General features: G+C 44.5%; 2 protein-coding genes across 4 annotated transcripts in view; one reads left to right on the top strand and one right to left on the bottom strand.

The window, feature by feature from the left end:
• Positions 1-12,800, bottom strand: part of LOC143788925 (protein kinase C delta type-like) — a 32,952-nt gene extending 20,152 nt beyond the window's left edge. The window contains exon 1 of the mRNA XM_077278887.1: positions 12,316-12,800. Within this exon, the coding sequence (XP_077135002.1) occupies positions 12,316-12,787 (472 nt within the window). The 5' untranslated portion in view covers positions 12,788-12,800. The remainder of the gene's footprint in view (positions 1-12,315) is intronic.
• Positions 1-21,812, top strand: part of LOC143788926 (fatty acid hydroxylase domain-containing protein 2-like) — a 325,226-nt gene that overhangs the window by 159,607 nt on the left and 143,807 nt on the right. The gene's annotated exons all lie outside the window — the stretch shown is intronic.

Raw genomic sequence — 21,812 nt, 5'->3', positions numbered from 1 at the left:
GCAGATGGGGATCGCGGCGGCCATTTTCCTGAAGCCGAGAAGCGAACACCAGGCCGTGGCGTCACCCACCTAAGCAGGAAGGGACCCTGCTCAGGTGCACGCCGTACTGCATCACCCCCCCTCTGCCGACACCATGCCTCCTGTGACCCTGCTCTGCCACCGCCAGCCCTCAGGTAATGAAAACATCCCGTTCGACAACACACGAATACGCACGCGTTCACAGGTGGGGACAATCAGATCGTCTATAATATATCCTCCTATAACCTCTCTCCCGCAGAATTACAGGTCTTACAGAAGGGACTCTCCTTCTGTCCAACCCCCGCATTTGATGCCTTTATTCTAGATCAGGAACTGCATCGGTTTTTTAGGACACTAAGACTAAAGGCTCATTTTCAAGGGGAACGAGATGATAATATTGACACTGTGTCTTCTTTTCAAGGATCTGGGCTTATACCACCAGTTGCTCAGTTTGTACTTAAAGACTTAAAGCTTCATATACCCAGTAGTTTTAGTCCTCCACGGTCTTATCACCCCGTGGAAACCTACATTGCTTTGGTTCAGAAGGATATAGCGAATAATCTTCAATATATTCAAAGGGGTACTTTACGGGTACAGCGTAATTTATCTAGAGATGAGCAGGAAGCAATCAAGACATTAAAAGTAAATAAACAAATTGTAATAAAGTCAGCAGACAAAGGGGGTTCAATTGTGGTGTTAGACAAGACACATTATGTTTCTATAGTTCAGTCTCTCTTGTCTGATGAAATTACATATGAGAAAATTGAGAGAGATCCTACATCTGAGATAGCAAAGGAGATACGTGAGGTCGTTGACTTCTTTACCATGAATGGTACTATCGATAAAAAATTGGGTGAGTTTCTTATTAATCAATATCCTATCACTCCCGTTTTTTATGTTCTTCCTAAGGTCCATAAGAACCTTTGGAATCCACCAGGTCGGCCCATAGTGGCATCAACAAATTCCATTTTATCACCTCTTGCAATCACTTTAGACCGCATTCTAACCCCCTTATTACCATGCATTACTTCTTATCTGAAAGATACATCAGAATTTTTGACGAAATTAAAATCTATTGGTCCTGTTCCTTCAGGGTGTTTTTTAGTGACCTTAGACGTAAATAGCCTTTACACCTGCATAGCTCATGATCAAGGTATTGCTGCAGTACAACAATTTCTATTTAAGCATACCACTTTTTCAACTTTACAGGTGGACTTTTGTTTGAGGATTCTTTATCTCATTTTACATCGGAATTTTTTTCTTTTTTCTGATCAATTTTATATACAGAAAACTGGTACAGCCATGGGGTCCAATATGGCACCCCCCTATGCCAATATTTTCATGTCAGCATTTGAAGAAACATATGTCTACACTAATCCTTTATTTCAGGCACATTCACTTCTATGGAAAAGATATATTGATGATATTTTTTTGATTTGGAATGGTCATGAGTCTCTTCTGTTACAGTTCTTTAATGAGATTAATTTATGTATTCCTGGTCTTACTTTTTCTTTACAGAAAAGCACCGTTGAGATTAACTTTTTGGATACATTGATTGGTTTTGGAGAAAATGGCATCTTAGATATTGACATATATACTAAACCAACAGACAAAAATAGTCTGCTATTTTACACTAGTTGTCATCCTAAACACGTTAAAAAATCTTTGCCCAAATCTCAACTTAAGAGAGTTACACGAATAGTTTCGGACACTTCAAAACGATCTATACGTATGGATGAGATGGCACACAAATTTCAACAACGAGGGTATCCGAATGAAATTTTATCAAATATTGACATTACTCCCACCACTAAGATTGAGAAAAAATGTAGGATTCCTTTTGTGAATACGTACCATCCTTACGCCCGGATTATAAAGAATTGTATTTACAAATATTGGCATGTTCTTAGCCAATCATATCCTGATGTCCCGGAATTTAATACATTACCCATGATGTGCTATAAGAGACCTTCTAATATTAAGAATATGTTGGTTCGAGCAGACATTGGTTCCAGTAGGGTATCAACCCAGAGGACATTGGTAACACAGAAGCGTGGAACGTTTCCATGTTTACATTGTTTGCAATGTTCCAACATTTCCAAAGGCAACACTTTTTCTCATCCCCGTTCGGGTAAAATTTTCCCGATAGATGGTTATTTTACATGTGACTCTTCTTATGTGGTTTACTTTATAAAATGTCCCTGCGGTCTCGGATATGTTGAAGAAACTACCCAGCATATCCGAGACCGTATTTCTCAACATAAGTCGACTATTAGATGCAAAAGGCTCATGTTACCTATCCCAGCTCATTTCATCAAGATGGGACATAACATATCGCAGCTCAAATATCAAGTGATTGAGCATATTCCCTTATCAAGGCGTGGGGGTGACAGGATCAGGAGATTGAAACTACGTGAGGCGTTTTGGATTTACACATTACAGACCCTGGAGCCGTGGGGTCTCAATAGAGAGTACGAAGTGATTCGTTTATAACAAATAATGATTGTGAGTGTTGTTTCAATGCAGATATATAAGGATATTAATATTCCTTTTCTCTTGTTTTAGGTCACCTAGCGAGCCTGGCAATGTTTTCCTCCTTATTATCTCTCCTTCTTTTACTTTCTGTGTTTCCCCCCCCCCCCCCTTTTTTATATGGCATAATTTCTATATATAATTAACTTAGTTATAAATTATATACGGTACAACTCCGGTCATATGTCTTTTCTTGGCGCTTTTCATATTTCTTTGTGGTCTTTTTGTTACAAATGCGCACTTGGTTCATCATTGCGGGGCTGTTTTTGTTTTTTTTCATTGTCTTTTATAGGCGCGTGCACACTCAGCTCACCACTATGTTTGCGCACTAACCCTTCGGTGGTTCATTATTGCTGCTGCGCACTTACTCTTTTTGGACTCGGATTTTTTCGGCCTTTTCCGGTGTCCATTACTGGCGCGTGCGCACTCGGTTCACTATCGCGTCTGCGCACTAAAGTCTCTATGGCACTCCTTTTTTCCCAGCAGTGATTACTGCGGATCACATGATGCACCCGGAAGTGGAAGCGATGGTGGCACATAAAAAGAGCCTTCCTTCAGTATTGCGCACATTTCTCACCACACCGGAGCTGACGTACAGTATGCCTGCCGATTTCCCTGTTACAGGTTAGTTATTTTGATCACCTACAATTTGTGATTCCCTTTTTTTACTATGGACTAGTAGCTCTTAGATCACCAATGGGTGTTTTTCTGGTCTCTGGGGCTCCTTCATAGGGTGTCTGGTTGTTCACCTTGTTAGTAGCTAAAATATGTTTGGGGCGATATATTTTTGATTCTTGGCCTTTGTGTCAAGTTTTTTTTCTCTTTTTTTTCTCTTTTTCGATCAGGATACTGGCAGTTTGTTGACATCAGTCTAAATTATCTTTATGTTTTTTATGTTTCTAGATTATCCACAAGCAGACACATATATATGATATTTTATAAATAAATATGTGTTCATTGTCTATATGATGGTGATATATGTTTTTCATTGACTAAATGATGATTTTGGTTATTTTTGTATTTATGTTTATGTATAGAAAAATACCCTTGAGGAAGGCCAGAAGTAGGCCGAAACGTTGGAAAAAGTTTTTTCTGTTATTATATCGGCTGTGGATTTCCATTCAATAAAAATAAGACTTATGAGTGCTTGAGGTTATCTTTTTTCTAGCCCTCAGGTAAGATACTGTAAACTCGGACAATAAGACGGACCCCCATCTTATAAAAAATCTTTTTTTCTGCAATTTTCACCCCAAATTTGGGGTGCGCCTTATGGTCCGGTGCGTTAAACCAAAACAAGAAAAAGAGACATGCAAAACTGCAGGGATCATCTAATATTCAAAATTTTTATTAAGTCATAGTCCTTAAACCACACCACTCACAATATAAAAACATTTAAAATACATAAAACACAACAAAAGTCTACCCAAGAGAATAGTGGGAAGACAGATCTATACACACAGGAGCGGACCCTTTTATATATATACCTCCATACTTATGATATAGCAAATAAATCTCCCTGAAACAAATATAATAAGACTAGATTGGTACCCAATATATGAGCATACAAAATTCACTAGCTGAGATAATACAAACAATTAGTCCTGTCTTAATCACTCAGACTACCAGTAAAGTGCCACAGCTAAATAAAAAAAACCATCAGAGATCAAAAAAAGTTATGGTTAACTGGCTGTGAAGGCAATATTAAAGATCTAGTGGCAAATCCTGCTTCTGGTAGAGAATATACAAAGATTCCTAATGGACATGCTCATACCATGAGGGTGGCCAGGGAGGCTGGAATAAAGAGAAAAGGGACCGAATCCTGCGTGGTCGACCCGACGCGTGTCGTCACTACTGTGACTTCATCAGGGGTAGGTCCGGTGCGTCTTATAGTCCGAAAAATACGGTATTTTACTGAATTCCTTAGGAGCAAACTACAAAAAATATGGAAAAGAATAGTGATGTTTGTAAAATTGAACTTCACTTGAATACATTTTCCCGACTCTACTTATCACCTATCTTACCCTGGGACTCTCATGATCACTACAAAAGGACCCCTGCAGTCGTCCATTGAGGAGGGTTTTTGTATATGATAGTGGTGAAACATGCATATTGCTATTTTCAACTCAAAATTTATGGGACTGATGGAAACAGCAAAGTGCTACAGTATTGTGCTGGCAGCTCTAGACGGGAGATCTGAAAAGGTGTTTAAAGGGATCCTGTCAGCAGGATTGTGCACAGTAACCTACACACAGTGTCAGGTCGGCGCCGTTATACTGATTAGGCCGAGGTCACTCTTGCGAGTGCAATGTGAGAAACTTGTGCGAGTTTCTCGCCTCAATACCCAGCACTGCCTCTGGCACTCGGGACTGGAGTGTGCGGCTGCATGGATTTCTATACAGCTGAACACTCCGGTCCCAAGTGCCGGCAGCAGTGCCAGGAATTGAGGTGAGGGTCTCGCATTGCACTTGCAAGTGTGACCCCGGCCTTACAATGATACCTTGGGCGATGTGGTTGTTCTTTAATCGTTATTTTCAGTTTTGTGTTAATGAGATTCTCATGCCCTAAGGCGGGTTTGGTGTATATGGTGTCTGATAATATATTCATAATGCAGACTGCTGACAGGTCACTGATCCCTCACTGACCTGCCCACTAGTTTGCATATTGAATATCTGTATATACATAAAAAAAAGTGCTTCTGCAGGAAGGTGCCGGCCGTGCCACCTGCACTGCAGCATAATCGCATGTTTACTGTGACACGAATACATTTTATTCATGTTATTCAGCTTGGAGAAAAAAAAATCAATTTGAAAATGGCGCTCGCCGCACCTGCGCACTAGCAGCTACCGGTGTATATAGAGATCCGATAGCTGCTATTGTGCAGGCCCCGGCGGCGCCATCTAGCTGGAGAAGAAAGAAAAGATTTCCTCCTCCAAGATAGTGACGCCAGCGCCTGCGCAATAGCAGCTATGGAATCTATACATACTGATAGCTGCTACTGCGCAGGCATGGCGGGCGCCATTTTCAAATTGACTTGCATCTGGAGGGGCATCTAAACGGGCATCTGGACGAATGCTACAACTGTCACTCCAGAGCAGAGGTGCGGTAAAGCACTTACTGCAGAATGCCAGGGGCATGTCATAGTCACAGAATTCCCAAAACTCGGGAGCAACGTAACTCAGATTAAAGCTACGTTTTCTCAGTAATGATGCAGCTAAAAATATAAATTTGCAGACAAACCTGCTGACAGTCTCCTTTTTAGAAAATCACTCCAGTATTTTTTTCCATATATAAAGATCACTCGCCTTCAGTATTCTAGCTGTTTAACCAGTTTGCGACCAGGCTGCTTCCCCCCATTCCTGACCATACACTTTTTCGGGTTTTCTCATACATGCGCTTATAAGTGCTCTAAAAAGAATGTTCTCACTTGGATATCCAAAGTTTTGCCTTTTTTTGCCTTACATGGGGCTTACTTTTTTTATGGCATTTTTAGATTCCCTTTTCTTGTTCATATGGGGGAATGTGTTTTTACTTTTTACTGGGAACAATGGTCCATGGGAGACTAGAAGCTGCGATCCTCCGATCACCTGTGCTACACATGGCAGGGCGTTTCTGTAGCTAAAATACTCACAGCAGTTTGGGTGATGACAATGACAGTGGTCTCCGCAGACTCCGGGTTGTCATGCCAACTCATTAGCAGCCCGCGGTCATGTGACGTGGGTGTCGATGGGCAGGGTTTGTGATGCGCTTCCGGCACGATCATGTTACATTCCGCTGTCAGAGATTGACAGCGGCATTAAACATGTTAACAGCCGCGGGTGGATAGCGATTCCAACCGCAGCTGTTAGGGTCACATGTCAGCTGATAAAATCAGAGGGAGGCGACCTTGGACGTACCAGCATGTCCACGGTCATCAAGGGGTTAACATTCTTATTATTGCAAATTTACCCTGTAGCTTAGGCTGGTATATTCTCCCCAGTTACAGGAGAATTCCAGCCTCCGGCCTGCATGGCAGAGCTGACCTGACCTCCTACAGCCAAGCAGCTCCTGGTCCCTCCCTACATCTAGCGTCACATGTTCTCTGGATCTGGAGAAGGAAGCACAGTCCATGTTTCCTAATCTCTTCTTACTCTGTATACAGAAGCGCTGGTTTAGCACAGTGTATTCAACCATGGAGATGGTGAGCATGGTAATAAGCCCGGTTTTACCTCCTGTCTGGGAAGTCTGGCTGACAGTCTGCTCCCCACCCCACAGCTTCACCATCTTGTGCAAGCTGCTTACACTCCATTGATGTTTTAGACCGTCAGTGCAGAGTAATGAGTGGACTGCCCAGAAATGTATAATGTAAGGGTCGTCCAGAAGTGCTTTCTTTCATCCCACATCAGTTACACTGACACATCCCCCCTTCATTATAGGGAGTTGGGTCATGTGATCTCCGGTCTGATAACTATTCCAGTACATGCACTAATGTGTTGACAGTGCAGCGCCCCAGGGTCCTGGTCGTTGCAGTAATATCATTCTCCTCTCGGGGGGAGTGATGTTACGTTTGGAGGCGATAAATGAGATCTCACTACCAGGTAACACCAACACACAACACATTTCACACTCCAGTCCACCAGGGGGAGCTATGCTCCTATTTATTAGGGCACTCTTCACAATTAGGTAAAACTGGTGGTCTGGATAGGAAGTTAGACAGAAGCTGGCTGAGCTCCGTTCAGGCAGTTGCTATCTGAGCTCCGCTCAGGTAGTTGGTCCCTGACAGGGGTGGGATCCTGTCAGAGGCCTAGACAGTAGGACACGGAGCTGCGCCTGCCCCACGTGCGGCAGCTTCCAGAAAGAGACACGAACAGAGAACTGTATTGTAGAGAGTGAGGAGAAGTCATAGCAAAAGGAGAGGAAACCAGAAGGAGTTGTGCCCGACACAGGCTGCCTCCTTCTGAGGAGCAGGATCCCGGAAGCCAGAACACCGAGAGAGCAACAGTTCTCTATGTCTTGCTCCAGAGACCGGCAGGACAGCTAATTCCACGTTACCTGCCCGCCCTATACCCAGGAGGCAAGGTGGCACCCACAAGAGGCTGGGGCATGATAGAGTCCCTGTAAAAAGCCTCACGCCACCGGTCATACGGGTTTGTCCTATCCATCTGGGGGACAGAGAGAGACACAACATCTAGAACATCTACAACAGTTGTGAGGACCTTATGAGAGGCTCAGCAATAAGGTACTACAACACCCAGGCGCTAGAGGAAGGCTACTGATTTCCACCTGGATAAGGGGACTCTGGATTTTCCTCCAAACCGGCTGGACTCTGCCTGCCCTGTGATCTGGTGCTCTGGACTGTGGATGCTGAAGCCTTCAGTAAAGGTAAAGAGACTGCAACCTTGTGTCCTCGTTCTTCACTGCGTCTCACGCCATCCACTATCTACACACTGGGAAGCCCTGGGGACACACTTCACCTGTGGGAAGGTATACCATCTAGCTGCCATAACATCACCCCAGCGGACCCCTAAGCAGCATTGGTCACCCTGACCGAATACCACAGGTGGCGTCACGAACATATCCCTTTAAAGACCTTTCCCCTTTTACAATGGACCTCCCGAGGGCCACGGACTGGGTCAGCCACCGTGAGAACCGAAGGACCCGCTGCTGAGTACCCCTAGCCCTTGGGGGCGCTCCAACAGGAAGTCAGTCTCTGAGGTCATGTGACCTGTAAGATGACGTCTTGTGACCTGTAAGATGACCTCTCCAGCTATGAATCCCTCCTGACAGCTCAGACTCTTCCCCGGACCCCCAGCTTCACCCTCCTTGTCACTCTGTATGTCTCCCATGCAGCTATAGAGATGGTTGTAGACTTGTCTAAAAGAAGTCATGTCAGGTAAAACACTGTGGCAAAACGCGCATTTTTGCTGCAATGTTTACTTGTGAGTTTGGGGCAGATTTTTCCCCACTCAGAATGAGTGAAATCTGCAGGAAAAATGCTGTAAGAATTGACATGCTACGGATTTATATCTGCACCAAATCTGCAAGTCACAGATAAGCAAGGTGAGCATGAGACTTCAGGATTCTCATTCACTTTTCTGGCATCAAGAAACACTTTACGTTTTATGACAAATCTGCACTGAATAAACGCAGCAAAAACACGTGTGCACACAGCCGTACAGCAGGACTATCTACTCTGCCCATAACAACCAATCAGAGATCAGCGGTCATTTTACCTAAGCATTTTGAGAAATGAAAGCTGAACTCTGGTTGGTTGCTATGGGCAACAAAGACAATTTAATGAACAGTTTTGATAAATGAGGATGAGACCCTGCATTATACATTAGGGGACAGCAGCTCCATGTCACTGGTCTACCACTGCTGTCAGGAGATGGAGCACGGACAACTGAGGAGAACCCAGCAATATGGGCAATATACTCTGCATTACAGGAGCCGTATAAGCAGGGGCGTACATAGAAATCATGGGGCACTGGAGCAGAAGTTCCAATTGTTCCCCCCTCCCAAAAAATTTTTAAAAATTGCTGGGGTCACAGAAAAGCGTATCTCCCAACTTTCCAGCCTTTACAAAGTAATATTCCGCCTGCTGAAGTCTTAGGCTGCCGTCACACTACCAGTATTTGGTCAGTATTTTACATCAGTATTTGTAAGGAGTGGGTGATAAATACAGAAGTGGTGTATATGTTTCTATTATACTTTTCCTCTAATTGTTCCACTCTTGGTTTTGGCTTACAAATACTGAGGTAAAATACTGACCAAATACTGCTAGTGTGACGGCAGCCTTAGACCCACACAGCCTCCCTATATACAGCATGAGCCCCACACAGCCTCCCTATATACAGCATGAGCCCCACACAGCCTCCCTATATACAGCATGAGCCCCACACAGCCTCCCTATATACTGCATGAGCCCCACACAGCCTCTCTATATACTGCATGAGCCCCACAGAGCCTCCCTATATACTGCATGAGCCCCACACAGCCTCCCTATATACTGCATGAGCCCCACACAGCCTCCCTATATACAGCATGAGCCCCACACAGCCTCCCTATATACTGCATAAGCCTCACACAGCGTCCCCATATACTGAATGAGCCCCACACAGCCTCCCTATATACTGCATGAGCACCACACAGCCTCCCTATATACTGCATGAGCACCACACAGCCTCCCTATATAATGTATGAGCCCCATACAACCTTTGTATATACTGTAGGAGCCACACACAGCCTCCCTATATACTGCATGAGCCCCACACAGCCTCCCTATATACTGCATGACCCCCATACAGCCTCCCTATATACTGCATGAGCCCCATACAGCCTTCCTATATACAGCATGAGCCCCACACAGCTTCCCTATATACTGCATGAGCCCCACACATCCTCCCTTTATACAGCATGAGCCCCACACAGCCTCCCTATATACAGCATGAGCCCCATACAGCCTCCCTAAATACTGCATGGGCCCCACACAGTCTCCCCATATACTGCATGAGCCCCACACAGCCTCCCTATATACTGCATGAGCCCCACACAGCTTCCCTTTATACAGCATGAGCCCCACACAGCCTCCCTATATGCAGCATGAGCCCCATACAGCCTCCCTAAATACTGCATGGGCCCCACACAGCCTCGCTATATACAGCATGAGCCCCACACAGCCTCCCCATATACTGCATGAGCCCCACACAGCTTCCCTATATACTGCATGAGCCCCACACAGCCTCCCTTTATACAGCATGAGCCCCACACAGCCTCCCTATATACAGCATGAGCCCCATACAGCCTCCCTAAATACTGCATTGGCCCCACACAGCCTCCCTATATACAGCATGAGCCTCACACAGCCTCCCTGTATACAGCATCAGCCCCACACAGCCTCCCTATATACAGCATAAGCCCCACACAGCCTCCCCATATACAGCATAAGCCCCAGCACAGCCTCCCTATATACTACATGAGCCTCACACAGTCTCCCTATATACTGCATAAGCCCCATACAGCCTCTTCATATACAGCATGAGCCCCAAACAGCCTCTCTACATACTGCATGAGCCCTACACAGCCTCCCCATATACTGTATGAGCCCCACACAGCCTCCCTACATACTGCATGAGCCCTACACAGCCTCCCCATATACTGTATGAGCCCCACACAGCCTCCCTATATGTTGCATGAGCCTCACACAGCCTCCCTATATACAGTATGAGCCCTACACAGCCTCCCTATATACTAATAATAAAAAAAACAAAAAAAAAACAAAACCCATAATCAGGTTCCTTGCATCGTGTTCTCATACACTTTATGCAGTTAATAGCCCTCTGTGTCTGTACTGCTACATACTTAGGCTGTTAACTGGTTCATGCAGCTTTACATGAACACCCGAGCCTTACACTATGGCTGGTCCAAATAACTAAAGCAATTGTTACCATCCACCTCTCGTGTCTCCCCTTTTCCTCATAGCTTGTAAGCTTGCGAGCAGGGCCCTCATTCCTCCTGGTATCTGTTTTGAACTGTGATTTCTGTTATGCTGTAATGTCTATTGTCTGTACAAGTCCCCTCTATAAGTTGTAAAGCGCTGTGGAATATGTTGGCGCTATATAAATAAAAATTATTATTATTATTATTACTACATGAGCCCCACACAGCCTCCCTATATACTGCATAAGCCCCATACAGCCTCTTCATATACAGCATGAGCCCCACACAGTCTTCCTATATACAGCATGAGCCCTACACAGCCTCCCTATATACAGCATGAGCCCCACACAGTCTTCCTATATACAGTATGAGCCCTACACAGCCTCCCTATATACAGCATGAGTCCCACACAGCCTCCCTTTATACAGCATGAGCCCCATGTAGCCTCCTCATAACCTGTATGAGCCCTACACAGCCTCCCTATATACAGCATGAGCCCCACACAGCCTCCCATTATACTGCATGAGCCCCATGTAGCCTCCTCATAACCTGTATGAGCCCCACACAGTCTCTCTATATACTGCAGTGGTGTACCACCAATGGCGGCGGGCCATGCCACTGCAGAGTGCATTGTATTGTATGGAGGACAATTGGAGATTCAATATATTGTATAGATGACCATGGGGCGTGCATTATTATATGTATTATAATGTATGGAAGACCATGGGGGCATTATATTCTATGGAGGACCATTGGGGCTTATTATATTGTGTGGAGGCTCATGCAGTATATAGGGAGGCTGTGTGGGGCTCATGCTGGACATAGGAAGAATGTGTGGGGCTCATGCTGTATATTGGGAGGCTGTGTGAGGCTCATGCAGTGTATAGGGCCCAGTGAGCTGACACCGGGCTTCCCTGGCTCATAGGCCACATTGCAGTGGCGTGGCCCGCCGCCATTGGTGGTACACCACTGCATATAAGAGCAGAACTCAATATGGCAGATACTGCAGACATTTGACACAAGGCATACACGAGGATTTCTAAATAGACCTCGTATGGTGCTGATAAACAACCGCAATGCTCATGAAATAACCTCCTAAGAGACGGAAAATCCTCATACAAATATCACTAGGATTATTATTATTTATTATTATTATAGCGTCATTTCCTCCATAGCGCTTTACATGTGAGAAGGAGAATACATGGTAATAACAGGTGCAATAATCCTGACCAATACGAGTCAGCGACTGGTACAGGAGGAGCGAGGACCCTGATCCCCGGATTACATGTGGAGATATAAAACATGTACAATAACTTTCTCTGTAATTGATACTTCTTTTTCTCTACTTACCTGAGCCTCCTGGGTCCTTCTGCAGGTCTTTTTTTTCCTGAATGTTGGTCTTAATAATTGGTGTCTTTCCTTCCTCTGCACAGTCCAGGCCGATTCTTCTGTACTTTGGTCCTTTACTCTGGACAATGACGTCTTCATCCACTCGGTCCATCTCTGGGGTGGGAGACATCTTCTGTCCTGCGTCTGGATTCTTCCTCTTTTTGCCCTTCCTTTTGGGCGCTTTGATTGAAGACTTCTCATCAGCCGATGAGTTGAAGTGTCTTCTGTTCTTTAGCCCCTCACATTGGGCAATGACGTCCTCATCCACTCGCTCCATTTCTGGGGTGGGAGACGTCTTCCGTCCTGAGTCTGCTTTTCTAATCTTGCTTCCCATCCTTTTTGGTTTTTTGATTGAAGTCTTGTCATCAGCGGATGAATCCACGTGTCTTCTTTTCCTCTCTCTCTTCCTCCCTACAAACTCTTCTTTCTCCATATTAGCGCTTTGCTTATAATCCACAGACAGATTCTTCACCTTCACCATCAACTCCAACTGTCACTTTCCTCAACTGTCAACTGAGCGCACGGGCACCTGGATGGCACTGGTCATGTGATCAGTAACTGACCAATAGGATTCCAGGGTATATGCTATAGGAATGTATCAATTTGATATACGGGTTGTAATAAAATTAAATCTGTTTCTGTTTTACTGTTTTTAGTTAGTTGATCTAATCTTTATTTTTGCAATTTTCCATCACTTGAGTATTATCTCACAGATAATGTTAGGATTGTTGGGCCCATTTTAACAATGTATTATTGGTCCACACAACCATCAATAAACTGTATACCTGACCATTGTACTTATTGAGAATCAGCTGAGAGCTCGACATTATTTGCATCGAGTGGATGTGAACAAAGCAAGCAATATTAGTTTCTCATCTACTGCTGTACTCAGTATAAGCAGTGGTGAAATGTCAAAGCTACGGATAATAACGTTTGTTTTGATTCCTGCCTATGCAGAGCACAGAAGTCTGTGACAAACTGATTTCGACTTCAGTGCCATGTATAAGCAGTGACTATGGTGACAGAAGATGAGCAGCTAATTATTGGAGACAGCTCTAATCATGTGCAGTGCATATAACCAGTGTTCATTCATTAGCTATTTATTTTCGGTTGTCTTTGTTTCTGGCTATGTAGAGTAGACCACTCCAGATGAGTTTGCCATAGGCTGCTGTACTCTGCTTAGGCAGCATCTTCTATGATAAAGCTCACTTCATTATACTGAGATTTGTAATTTTGGTCTTTGCTTATGTAGAGAGCAGCAGCCACTGGCAAAATCATCCCACCTTGTGCGTTCTGTATAAGTAGAGTTAGGTGGGCATTCGCTTTGCCGCTCAATACTGTCTTCATTTATTAGTTAGAGCTGCTTTTATACTTTTACATTATTTCTAATCCGAGCTAGTGTTACAAGTAAGGAAAGGGACTTATTCAGGGTTATGGTTAGGCCCGGGGCTAGGCTTAGGGCTGGGGTTAGGGACCAGATTAGGAATAGAGTTAGGATTATATAGGATTATATATGATTAAGAATAGGGCTAGAGCAATAAAACTGTTACATAAAAAATGTAGTAAGAAAATGAAACAAATATAATAATGTATAATGTTTAATTTTTTTGAAAATTTGAGATCTGATTTCAGCAAAAAGCTGAAAACATTTTTAAAAATTAAGAAATAAAATCTCAAAGTATAATTACATCAGTATTTTCCCATAGATTACAATTTACTGGCAATACTGGGTTTTGGAAAGGACTCAGGGAGCGCTAATGCTTCATGGGTTAAGGGCACATACTTGTATTGTCCTGGGTGCCTGTAACCCACGCTGTACCAGTATGCCATCAGCATAGTGTACAGCAACCAGCAAGTTTTCGTATTTCACTTTTTCTGCATTTTTTCATCTGTCGCCTAAAATACAACAGGTAAATATTAAATGTACTACAAACATCAGGCTTATTATTGTGTGATGCTCACTTTAGGTGAGTTTATTTTACAAAAAGCCCTAAATGTGACGTTTCGTTCATGTGTTTTGCCAAAAGTTTCTTTGTAGGACTTGTAAAGGAATAAAAAGACATAAACATATCTGAATTAAATAAAATATAATCTGGGAAAAGCTGGTAATAATATGAATGAAAACAACAGAGTTTCTTACAAGCAAAAAAAATCCACAAAAACTATGGGTGAAAATAATCTACTGTTGGTCTTTATAAAAGATGTTTCTGTGCTCTTAAAGAGGTTGTCTCATCTTGTCCTCTGAAGGACACTGCTCTCCTGGCCTCCTGCTCGTTGGGGTATTGCGCTGTTGTTTAAAGGGATTTCCCTCTACTAGGACAACCCCTTCTCAATCTAATTATTTGCCCCTGTTAAAATAAAAACCCCTGTGCCCCCCTCCCGTGCCAGCGCAGATCCAGCAGTGTCACCGCTCACAGAGATAACCTTTATTATGTAAATTGCTCTGATATTGTGAAATCGGCTCTGTGATTTGGCTGTTATGGGCAATTGTATGGTGCAATTTCTCCTGTTATCCTTGTGAAAATGCAATATTTGGAGCTAAAATAATTGTTGTTGGAAAAATGTGATTTTTTTTTAATTTTCATGTTCTGTGAAGCACCTGGGGTTTCAAGGTGCTCACCACATATCTAGATAAGTTCCCTGAGGGGTCTTGTTTCCAAAATGGTAAACAAACAAAGTTCTAAATCATGTCAATATGAAATACAGGGGCGGACACAGACAGCTTGGGGCCCCTGTGCAAGAAATGTATCTGGGCCCCCTCTCCTTTCATGGCTACCAAGCTACAGATATACCGTATATACTCAAGTATAAGCCGAGAATTTTTTAGCCCATTTTTTTAGGCTGAAATTGCCCCTCTCGGCTTAAGGGGGAGCGGCAGCTGTCTAATAATACTCACCTGCTCCTGGCGAGGTCCCTGCACGTCCCTGGTTCTCCGGGCGCTGACAGATTCTTCCTGTATTGAGCGGTCACATAATCACCTGTCCCACGTTCCACCGTCGGCACCGCTCCGTCTTCCGCGTCCTCTGCAGTGACACTCAGATCAGAGGGCGTAATGATGCGATTAGTGCGCGCCGCCCTCTGCCTGAGCAGCCAGTGCAGAGGATGCGGAAGACACAGCGGCGCTGACGGTGGAACATGGGACAGGTGAATATAGCAAGTGCCGGGGGCCTGAGCGACAAGAGGTGAGTATGTGATTTTTTTCAGCAACAGCATATGGGGCAAATATCTCTATGGAGCATCTTATGGGGCCATGTGCAGCATTATATGGGGCAAATATCTCTATGGAGCATCTTATGGGGCCATGTGCAGCGTTATATGGGGCAAATATCTCTATGGAGCATCTTATGGGGCAATGTGCAGCATTATATGGGGCAAATATCTCTATGGAGCATCTTATGGGGCCATGTGCAGCGTTATATGGGGCAAATATCTCTATGGAGCATCTTATGGGGCCATGTGCAGCGTTATATGGGGCAAATATTTTTATGGAGCATCTTATGGGGCCATGTGCAGCATTATATGGGGCAAATATTTCTATGGAGCATCTTATGGGGCCATGTGCAGCATTATATGGGGCAAATATCTCTATGGAGCATCTTATGGGGCTATGTGCAGTATTATATGGGAGCAAGTATCTCTATGGAGCATCTTATGGGGCCACTAGATGGTGGCCCGATTCTAACGCATCGGGTATTCTAGGATATGTATGTCCACGTAGTATTTTGCCCAGCCACGTAGTATATTGCCCAGTGACGTAGTATATTGCCCAGTTACATTGTATATTGCCCAGTTACGTAGTATATTGCCCAATTACATTGTATATTGCCTAGTGACGTAGTATATAGCACGGAGCCACATAGTATATTGCCCAGTTACGTAGTATATTGCCCAGTGACATAGTATACAGCACAGAGCCACGAAGTATATTGCACAGCCCATGTAGTATATTTCCCAGCCACGTATGACACAGGTTAAAAAAAATAAAAATAAACATACTCACCTTCCGCAGGCGCATTGTAGCTCTGTCGCCTGTGTGGGGTGCAGGCTGCAGCTTCCGGTCTTAGGGTGTGATGATGTCGCGGCCACCTGACCGGGTCGCAGTCACATGACCGTGACGTCACGGCAGGTCCTTGTCGCGCAGGACCTGTGATGACGTCGCGGTCACATGACCGTATAGCGGTCACATGACCGTGACGTCACGGCAGGTCCTTTCCGCGCAGGCCTTGTGATGACGTCGTGGTCACATGACCGTGACGTCATGGCAGGTCCTTCTGCCAGACCATCCTTGCCACCGGAACGTGCCGCTTGCATCGCGAGGAGCGGGAAAGGCGGCGTAGGTGAGTATATAATCATTTTTTATTTTTTTTATTATTTTTAACATTAGATATTTTTACTATTGACGCTGCATAGGCTGCGTCAATAGTAAAAAACTTGGTCACACAGGGTTAATAGCAGTGGTAACGGAGTGCGTTACAACCGGCATAACGTGGACCGTTACCGTCGGCATTAACCCTGTGTGAGCGGTGACCGGAGGGGTGTATGCGGGCGCCGGGCATTGAGTGCGGGGACTCCGGGAGTAAGGAGTGGCCATGTTCTTCCGGACTGTGCGCGTCGCTGATTGGTCGTGGCAATGGTCGTGGGCGTTTTGCCACGACCAATCAGCGACTTGGATTCCATGACAGACAGAGGCCGCGATCAATGAATATCCGTGACAGACAGAAGGACAGACAGCCAGAAAGACGGAAGTGACCCTTAGACAATTATATAGTAGATGTGCAGCGTTATATGGGGCAAATATCTCTATGGAGCATCTTATGGGGCCATGTGCAGCATTATATGGGGCAAATATTTCTATGGAGCATCTTATGGGGCCATGTGCAGCGTTATATGGGGCAAATATTTCTATGGAGCATCTTATGGGGCCATGTGCAGTGTTATATGGGGCAAATATCTCTATGGAGCATCTTATAGGGCCATGTGCAGCGTTATATGGGGCAAATATTTCTATGGAGCATCTTATGGGGCCATGTGCAGTGTTATATGGGGCAAATATCTCTATGGAGCATCTTATGGGGCCATGTGCAGTGTTATATGGGGGTAAATATCTCTATGGAGCATCTTATGGGGCCATGTGCAGCGTTATATGGGGCAAATATATTTATATCTCTATGGAGCATCTTATGCGGCCATGTGCAGCATTATATGCGGCAAATATCTCTATGGAGCATCTTATGGGGCCATGTGCAGCATTTGTGCAGCATTATACGGAGCAAATGTGTCTATGGAGCATCTTATGGGGCCATAATCAACATTTGTGCAGCATTATATGGGGCACATTTGTATATGGAGCATTATATGGGGCATATTTTAATATGGAGCATCTTATGGGGCCCATCATGAACTGTATGGAGCATTATATGGGGCTCCTGATTCAATATGGATATTCAAAAACACTTAACCTACTGATGTCTCAATTAATTTTACTTTTATTGGTACCTATTTTTATTTTTGACATTTACCGGTAGCTGCTGCATTTTCCACCCTAGGCTTACACTCGAGTCATTAAGTTTTCCCAGTTTTTTGTGGCAAAATTAGGGGTCTCGGCTTATACTTGGGTCGGCTTATACTCAATTACATACGGTACATATTTTTTTACAGTCTCCTCTCATTATATATATTGCCGCCTCTTATTACACACTGCACTCTCTTTATGTATAGCGCCGTCCCTTTTCACATAGTTCCCTCTTGTTACATACAGCACTGTCCCCTACATATCAGATTCTCGTTATTTTTGTTATTTATACCTCCCTTTTCTTTATTACATATCGTCCAATCTTGTTAGATATAAACTGAAATGATGGCTGATGGAGAATGGTAAAGCTTCTTTTGTGATGGATGCGGCTGATGGACTGGTCTTCTGGTCAGATGCTGCTCCATCAGCTGTCATTTTACAGGAGAGGACACTATGCAATAAAGAGAGGGCGCTGTGAATAACAAAAATGATGAGAATACTCAATGTAAGGGACGGTGCTGTAGATGACAAGAGATGATACTGTGTAATAAAGGACGGCGCTCCACATAACAGGATGCTACTTAATAATGGACTGCACCATACATAAATAGAGAGGATGTTACGTAATAAGAGACGGGAGGGAACCGATACTGCAGACGCGATATCAGGATACGGACACCACCGAAGAAGTCACAGGAAGCGAGCACTAATAACAGTACACAGGGTATGGGAAATGGGACACTATCAGACTAGGGATGGGGGACCATACAGTTGCTTACACACCAACCACCTAACATACAGTGGGGGAAATAAGTATTTGATCCCTTGCTGATTTTGTAAGTTTGCCCACTGACAAAGACTTGAACAGTCTATAATTTTAAGGGTAGGTTAATTTTAACATTGAGAGATAGAGTATCAACAATAAAATCCCGAAAATCACATTTTAGAAATTATATAAATGTATTTGCATTTTGCAGTGAGAAATCAGTATTTGATCCCTCTGGCAACCAAGACTTAATACTTGGTGGCAAAACCCTTGTTGGCAAGCAGAGCAGTCAGACTTTTTGTTGTTGATGATGAGGTTTGCGCACATGTCAGGAGGAATTTTGTTCCACTCCTCTTTGCAGATCATCTTTAAATCAGTACGATTTTGAGGCTGTCGCTTGGCAACTTGGAGCTTCAACTCCCTCCATAACTTTTCTATGGGATTAATGTCTTGAGTCTGGCTATGCCACTCCATGACCTTAATGTGCTTCTTTTTCAGCCACTCCTTTGTTGCCTTGGCTGTATGTTTTGGGTCATAGTCTTGCTGGCAGACCCAGCCACGACCCATTTTTAATGTCCTGGCTGAGGGAAGGAGGTTGTCACTCAGGATTTTACTGTACATTGCTCCATCCATTCTCCCATTGATGCGGTGAAGTAGTCTTGTGCTCTTAGCAGAGAAACACCCCAAAGCATAATGTTTCCACCTCCATGCTTGACAGTGGGGACAGTGTTCTTTGGGTCATAGGCATTTCTCTTTCTCCAAACATGGCGAGTCGAGTTAATGCTAAAGATCTCAATTTTTGTCTCATCTGACCCCAGCACCTTCTCCCAATCACAGAATCATCCAGGTGTTCATTGGTAAACTTCAGATGGGCCTGCACATGTGCCGTTTTGAGCAGAGGGACCTTGCGAGCACTGCAGGATTTAAAACCTTTACGGCGTAATGTGTTACCAGTGGTTTTCTTGGTGTCTGTGGTCCCAGCTGCCTTGATATCATTAACAAGTTCCCCCTGTGTAGTTTTAGGCTGACCTCTGGGGGTTTAGCTCAGGGTTTAACAGGAGATAGGGACAGGTTGGTGACTTGGGCCTCCCTACCGTCAAGGGCACCCCCAAGTAAAGGAAAGACCGGGATCCCGCCAGCCTGAGGGGCAGTTCAGGGGCCCAGATTCCTCATCTCCTGTTTTCCTATTACTGCCCCGTGACACTATCTCTGAATGTTAAAATTAACCGACCATTAAAATTATAGACTGTTCATGTCATTGTCAATGGGAGCATTTACCATGTGTGCGTGATGCCCCTTTTAGAACAGGGGAGCGCGCATACACGCACCCTAGGCACACCGTCGGGACACAGTGCAGCGTGCATAGTGGAGGGAGGAGGCAGGAGCATGCTGAAGACAGCATCATGGGCCGGTGAGTAAGCTGGTGTCCCTGCATGGAGAGAGGAGGGGACACCATGTCGGGCACAGCGCTACATGCCCCTTTCTCTGATAAGTTGTCTTGTTCTTCTGGAACACATAAAAAAAACGATTCTACGCACCTTTCTCTGCACCCACGCCACACGGTGTCCTCTTCTGCAACCGGCGCAGGAGCCGCCAATTGACTTCAGCATCCCCACCATCGCTCATGACGTCACTGCCATATGCCCCCCGTCATGGACACACCAAGGTCAGATCCTGGAAGCAAATTGGTCAGTGGCGTGCACTGCAGCGGAACTGGCGGATCACCTGCGCTGCAATATATCTCAGCTGAATGTGCGTCTGAGGATGCAGATCGAGCTGAAATATTCGCTGGTGTCAGTGGCCTCACTCCTCTTCTGGGCCTGATGCAGCTGAATTGGCAATTTGTCTGGCCCCGGGAATGCCCAGTTAAAGTGAACCTGTCACCAAGTTTGGCCGATAAAAGATACGACCACTGCCTTTCAGGGTTTATCTACAGCATTCTATAATGCTGTATATCTGCCCCCATCCAACCTGCAAGATAAGAAAAATAAGTTTTATTATTCTCCCTGGGCGGTCCGGTCCAATGGGCGTCGCAGGTCCAGATCCGGTGCCTCCCATGTTCTTATGATCGCCGCCCTCCTGTTGCTTCGTGGCTCCCCGGCATCGCGCTCCTGTGCAGGCGTACTTATCTACCCTGTTAAGGGCAGAGCAAAGTACTGCAGTGCGCAGGTGCCAGGAAAGGTCAGAGAGGCCCAGCGCCTGCGCACTGCAGTATTTTGCTATGCCCTCAACAGGGTAGATAAGCACGCCTGCACAGGCCATGAAACAATAGGAGGGTGGCAATCACAAGAGATGGGAGGCGCCGGACCCGGACCTGCGACGCCCATCGGACCGGACCGCAGATGAGTATAATAAAACTTATTTTTCTTATCTTTTAGGTCGGATTGGGGTCAGATATACAGCATTATAGAATGCTGTAGATAAGCCCTGAAAGGTGGTGGCCGCATATTATAGCGGCCAAACCTGGTGATAGGTTCGCCTTAAGTGATATTTACCTATACACATACTGTCTACTGAGTCTCCGGTACTAATATAGAATATACTGTATGATTACCAGTGTGTGCGTGTGTGTGTGTGTGTGTACACATACATGCACAGATAGCCAAAGTACACACCACTACATAAAAACACTTTTGGCCATGACTGTGTGTGTGTCACTGTAACTGTGCAAAGTGTTTATATGTATCTATGAGTACTGGGCCTATCTGTAGGTGTATGTGTGTGTATACCCACAAAGATAATCACAGTACAATATATATATATATATATATATATATATATATATATATATATATATATATATATATATATATATATATATATATATTACAGTATACAGACCAACAGTTTGGACACACCTTCTCATTTAAAGATTTTTCTGTATTTTCATGACTATGAAAATTGTACATTCACACTAAAGGCATCAAAACTATGAATTAACACATGTGGAATTATATACTTAACAAAAAAGTGTGAAACAACTGAAAATATGTCCTATATTCTAGGTTCTTCAAAGTAGCCACCTTTTGGTTTGTTGACTGCTTTGCACACTCTTGGCATTCTCTTGATGAGCTTCTAGAGGTAGTCACCGGGAATGGTCTTCCAACAATCTTGAAGGAGTTCCCAGAGATGCTTACCACTTGATGGCCCTTTTGCCTTCCCTCTGCGGTCCAGCTCACC

This window comes from Ranitomeya variabilis, chromosome 8 (genome assembly GCF_051348905.1).
Source record: "Ranitomeya variabilis isolate aRanVar5 chromosome 8, aRanVar5.hap1, whole genome shotgun sequence".
Taxonomy (NCBI): domain Eukaryota; kingdom Metazoa; phylum Chordata; class Amphibia; order Anura; family Dendrobatidae; genus Ranitomeya; species Ranitomeya variabilis.
The sequence above is the reverse complement of the archived record's forward strand: the minus strand, read 5'-3'. Positions and strand labels throughout refer to the sequence as shown.